Here is a 6,000-nt window from a genome sequence, read left to right as displayed (position 1 = left end):
TTGTGGTTTTCTAGATGTAATTTAACATTCCACATTTTAAGAAGGATATGTTGCATGATTGTCTTGACAGGTATTTTTCCCCATAATATCACTAGGAAAACGTACTTCATTTGGATAGGACTATTGCAGTATCAGACTCTAACCCTCCTCATGAAATATATCATTGCCACTAGGAATTTTGCATTTCATGTTTGGATGAAGAATAAGGTCAACAGCATGACAGGTATATGGGCTGTAAGTGAGCAGAGTGTGCAGTTCTTAAACCATTCCTTTGCTTTTTTGTTTACAGCATAGAAGAACATGAAGATATGGAGCTGGCAGGAACAGTATGCCATGGTGGAGGAGCTGGAGTGAAGCAAAATGAATGGATGGAGAGGACTTAACAGGTGTCAAAGACACTTGGGGCAGAGTTTAGCTGGAACAGGAATACGATGTAACTTGTAGGAAGGACCGTGGTAGCACCGAGGAGTGCTGTCTGATAAAATACAAGGTTTATGAGACCAAGCATGTATCTCAGCTTCTTTAGCTCAGTGTTTTTTGTTTTTTAAATCTGATTTGTATATTTGGGTTTAATGAAGATTTAATCACTACACTGTCAAGAAAAGCTTGAAGTCATGAACAGAAATGCTTGTGCAATTTGTGTATAAATTTGCAGAAGAAATTTGAATTAGAATCCAAATCCAAGCATTCCTTGATGTTGAAGGTCACCAAGCAACAAGCGTGTGAGCAGCAACACCATAAAGAACAGCCCTGCAATGTGCATGATGGAATGGCATAAAAGAGACTATTTGCCACCTCTGCACTGCCTGCAAAAGACTGAGGACTGGGGGATGGATGTGGCATGGGTCCTTCACTTGGGATGGGATTCAGGAGACCACAGCTGAGGAGGTGATGAGTTAAAAGGCCAACGATGCCGGCACGGCACTGTTGAGTCTCCGACCCGGAGAAGGAGCAGGATGGCGCAGGGGGAGGGCAGCTCGCGTTGGCAGCCCGGCAGGACTAGGCCCGGCGCCTCAGGTGCGAGGTTGAGGGCAGAGCAGGTGCCTGGCAGCCGAGGAGCAGGTGGCAGGGCTGGGCAGTCCGGTGCAGAACCGGGCCGGACGCTCAGGTGCACGCATGCGGCGCAGAGGGGTGCGAAGCGGCGCAGGAGGCGAGAAGCAGACCGGGCCGGGAGGGCGGAGCGGAGCGCACCGGGACGGGTGAGGCGGCTGCGGCACCTGCGTGCTGGGAGCCCGGCGGCGCCGAGCCCGGCCCCCTCGGCGGCGCTGCCAGACGGCGGCGGGCCGGGCCGAGCCGAGGCGCTGCTGGGAAGCGCATCCCGCCCCGCTCCGCCCCGGCAGCCGCGGCCATGACCGACAACATCCCACTGCAGCCGGTCCGGCAGAAGAAGCGGATGGACAGCAAACACCGCAGCGGGTGAGCCGCTTGGCGGGCCGGGGGCTCCGCTTCTCGTCTGGCCGCCGCCTGTGTTGCGGGGGAGTGTGAGGCGACCCACAGGCCCCCCGCCTCGGGTCAGCGGCGGTGCCCCCGCTTGGGCACCTTTGTGGGTTGCCGGGATCAGGCAGGGCGCGGAAAGGCAGCGGAGGACAAGAGGGAGCCGCGTCTCCCTGCGCTACGCGGCCGCGGTCCGAGCTTGGGGGGAGGAGGAAGAAGAGGAGGGGGAGGCAGGCGCTGACAGGTTGTTCCTGACGCCATTGCCGTGGCACGCCCGGGCGGAGGGCAGGATACTGCCGGGCAGTGCTGCGCTGCGGCCGGGGGCGCCGGGGTTGGTGAGAGCGGGGCCAGCCGTCAGCCCCTTTCGCGGAGGAGGAAATCATGCCTGCCGGTCCCTATCCTCCTCGCCTTCTCCATACAGCCCTGCAGACAAAGCGATGCTTGGGCAGCAGCGAGCGCGGCCGATGGTCGCCGAGGCCGGCCCGGCGAAGTGGGGCAGCAAACGCCCGGAGCGCCTCGGGACTGGCCGGGCTGGCCCGGGCTAGGGGCGGTTGTGTCACCGCCTGCCTGGCACCAGCCCTGCTGCCGGCCCTGTTTGTCATCCTCGCTGCTGCGCTGGGCGTTGGACTGGGGAATCACAGGCTGGCGTCTGGGCGAGCGCTCGGCCTTCGCTGAGGAATAGAAGGTGGTGCGTGCTTGTAGCTCTGCAGCAAAGGGCTAAGCGCAGAAGGCTCTGGCTAACTGTATCAGTTAAAGCAATACAATGTCCTTGGGGTGGGGTGTTACAATATCCTTGGCGCGGAATGTGTTCCTTAAGGAGTTGTATGCATATACCAGTAAAAATACGGGTGTTCCTATGCAGGAAGATCAGTAAGAAAAAGGATCCCTTAATACTGTTTCATTAGGAAATTGCAGCACTGGTCCAGCCAGGTTGGTTTGTGCCTAATGTGATGTTCAGGGTACCCAAGTTACTTGGCTGTTAGTTATGACAGTGCTTCAGTTGTCATTGGATCATTTATTTTTTAAAGTGTGGTGAGTGATATTAGCAAAATAAACCAAAATATCAAAAGAAATCCCAACTGTTAGAATAACAGGAAGTTGATGTTTTTTCCCTTGTTTATTATGTTTTTGTTTGATAGTTTTTTGGTTTGGAGTCCTCTAACTGAGACTGTTCTACATAGTTTGTTCGTTATTAGACTTATTCTTATAGTTTATTAATTATTAGAATTATTATTTATTATCAACATTGTTTCTAATAATTGATGGAGCAGCAGCCATGCCAGCTGATGCTGAGCTGGGAGGTGTGTGTGATGCAAGTCATTCCCCAGCGTCTGTCACATGCATCACTAGGCAAGTTCCACGAGGTGCAGCCATCATGGTATTACATTTGGTGATGTGATTGAAAGGGAACAGGGAGAGGTCCAGGCTTGAATATTTTCTCAAAGCTTCTTGAATGATTTCCTAAAGCCCTCTAATCTCCACCAAGACGCTCTTGGGTATTATGATGTGGTTAGTAGTATCTAACAGAAATTGGCCTCATCTAGCCTAAGCTATGGTTCATTGTTTGTGGACTCTACCTGATTAGCAGTCACAGAGATAATGTTTTCAGTGTTAGCAAGAAATTCTGGCAATGTGAAGTTGTGAAGGAAGATTGCTTAGGAGTTTTCTTAATAGTAGTCTGAATGACTTGGATTTAGTGTTTCCATTTGATGTGATTACTCTCTTGGGGGGTGGGACTTACCATATATTAGGAACTCATGTTTTGATAAGTAGCTTGTGATATATTAGCAATTTGATCAAACAATAGCATGGATAGCAAAACATTAGTCAAGCAAGTCCAAGCCAGTATTATAACGCAAAGAGGAAATTTGCCATGAAGTCAGGAAGGGTCCCTGATGTGACATCTAGGATGGAGTCCTGTGAATCCTAAACCATAATAAAGACCTTCTTTCTTATGTTCCTACTGAGAAGAACCCAGACAAAAGAGTTCCAAGTTAGGTTCTTTGATACGTATGAAAGCACAGGCATAGGCAAGTTTTGAAAGGCTTCACCCTATGCCTGACTGCAGTTTCAACTGTGAGTTTTTACCCCTCACCACTGGGAAAAAGTTCTCAGAGGTTTTTTTCAGTGTGATCTTCTGCAGTGGGGAACAGATTGCTGTTTGGGTGCTGAATGACTTCATAGAAATCTTCTTGTCTGTTAAAAAAGTAAGGAATGCCTGGCTCTCATGTAGGGTAGGTGTCACACAAGTGAGGCTTTCATTATAGCCTCAGCCTCTAGTGTCCTTTGAAGGGAAGCCAGAGAGGAACTTGCACAGTAGACTAGCAGAGATGAATGATGGTACAGACAGCTGAGATCTGTGTTGGAGAAACCATGTGCTTGATAAAGAAGTGGTTATTTGTTCCTGAGTGTAACTTTAATGTGGATTTTCTTGCTGCAGTCAAAGGCTAAGCACTAAATTCTGCATCTGTCTGCCTTGAATTCAGCCATATTCTTCCAAATGTTTTGCAGCACTCTGAAAACCACTATGAGCTATGTGCCAATTAGGAGGCATTAACTGCAGCAGGACTGTTGGTGGGATGACAAGCGAGTCTGAGCTTCCCAGAAGCTGAGCTGTGCTGGAAAGGGAGCTGCAAGTTCCTGAAGCACCCTAGATACTCCAGTGCATGACACAAGTTGTTCCCTAAATAGCTTATGGTCTCAGTCCACAGTCCTGCAAGGCATTTCTTGAACCATCAAACTGCCGTTCCCATGTTGTGTCTGCAGTTTAAAAAGACCTCAATCAAGAAATGTTGGGGGAAGAACAGGGAATGAAACACAGAAGGAGGAGTTTTACAGCAGCATTTCATGCAACCATTCCATTGTATGTGCCTGTGTACTCAGGCTCTATTTAAAATGGCAAATTCCATTTCTAAGTCAACAGAGTGATGGGAGCTCCTGCCCTCCATCTGCCTGTGTGTGGGTGTGCCATGGTGCGTGCGGAGCTGGGCTGGTTTCCCACAGCCAAGCTGGTTTGCACCACAACGCTTGACAGGTGGGCAGGGCTGGGGTGCAGGAATAGCAACTCTCCTGACCCCTTCCTGGGCCACCCCAGCTGCACTTCGTACAGGCTGAAACAGGGGCATATCTGAATCATGTGGAGGTGCAAAATAAAGGCTGTGTGGGTGTCATGCTTCTGGTTTTTGTCAATGGGAAAATTCTTTGTATGCTTTTAAAATAATGAAATATGGAAGGTTGGGTTGCATATAAAAGATGCCAGCACAGGCCATGAGAAACACAGAAACATCACCCAAGGTATGTTGTTGTTGCAGAAGTGATTAAACACTTTGAACTTAGCACTAACTTGACAAATACTGCCCCAGTAATAGACAAGTGTGGCACATGTTTCCATTAGCTTTATTTAATGCAAAAAAATGCTTAAGAAAGTATTTTTATTTGGTCTCTGAAATATTTCTTCAAACATGCTGCATTTATAAATAAACCTGCCTCTTGGTAATGGCTGTTAATCCAGCATCTGACTGTCAATCTGTCATACTGTTGCTTCTTACAACATCACTAAGAATGCAGGTTTTGTAAATATAATCCCAAGTGAAGTACACAGAAGGCCTGTTCTTCAGCACCTTCTGTTCACTTACATCCCTGTGCAGGTTAAGGGCTGCATTGCTGGCAAGACTCAAAAGTTTCAGATACAGTTCACATTGAGAGAGATGCTTTTGAGTGGTCATGGTTTTATTTGGGGATTTGTGTGTTTGGGTTTTATTATTATTATTATTGCCTAGTTATGATTTAGACTGTGAATAACACAGTGCTATATAAGCTTCCTCATGCAAGCTGTCTTCATATATTTTTCCATGTTCTTTCTATAAGGTGAGAATTATTAAAAGTTCATGGTGTACTGTGACTTGCTAATTTACTATACATCAGGGGCTATTGCAGTACTGTTCTTCAGTGCTTCAGTTGCAAAGGGGAGAAGGAGAAATGTTTAGGACTGTGTATTCTTAAACTTTCCTATAAAACCAGTCACATTTTTGTAACTTTGATTCTCATTCCTGGAAAGTCTGTGCTAATTTTATCAGCATCTCTTATCAGCAATGTAAACTTTCAGCTCTTATTGTAGACAATCTGTCTTTCCCTTTCAAGTATGTAGTCTTCTGATTTCCTAATGGAAACTATTTTTCTATTTGTAGTAAGAGCCAGTACTTCTCTTCTGTCAGAAATAGATAACTTCCAGTAACACTGACCTTGCCCTGAGCAGAAAACTTTGGGGTAACATCTTAGTAAGGTGGAAAAAGCTGATAGCCCCATTCAGCAGGATCTATTGACTGAGCACCAGGATGATCTGCAAACACATCTCTATACTCATTTGTATGTGCTCAGAGTGCCCAACTGAATGGATTTGTCAGATTGTTTGGTTTGGGGCTGGGTTTTGGTTGTTCATCATTTTTGTTTGTTTGTTTGTTTTTGAGTTTAAGATTATTCAGTTTCCAGAGTAGAAAGGGAAGAGGACCATATCTGAAATGTTCATTGTGAGGTTCACCACCTATGTCATATTTCCCTTTTGCTTTC

General features: G+C 47.2%; 1 protein-coding gene across 1 annotated transcript in view; it reads left to right on the top strand.

Annotated features, from left to right (window-relative positions):
• The first annotated feature begins 1,209 nt into the window (after positions 1 to 1,209).
• ATP9A (ATPase phospholipid transporting 9A (putative)) overlaps positions 1,210 to 6,000 on the top strand; it is a 59,121-nt gene continuing 54,330 nt past the window's right edge. The window contains exon 1 of the mRNA XM_009903196.2: positions 1,210 to 1,416. Within this exon, the coding sequence (XP_009901498.1) occupies positions 1,349 to 1,416 (68 nt within the window). The 5' untranslated portion in view covers positions 1,210 to 1,348. The remainder of the gene's footprint in view (positions 1,417 to 6,000) is intronic.

The sequence above is a fragment of the Dryobates pubescens genome, chromosome 26, assembly GCF_014839835.1.
Source record: "Dryobates pubescens isolate bDryPub1 chromosome 26, bDryPub1.pri, whole genome shotgun sequence".
NCBI classification, from domain to species: domain Eukaryota; kingdom Metazoa; phylum Chordata; class Aves; order Piciformes; family Picidae; genus Dryobates; species Dryobates pubescens.
This window is presented reverse-complemented; position numbering and strand designations above follow the sequence as displayed.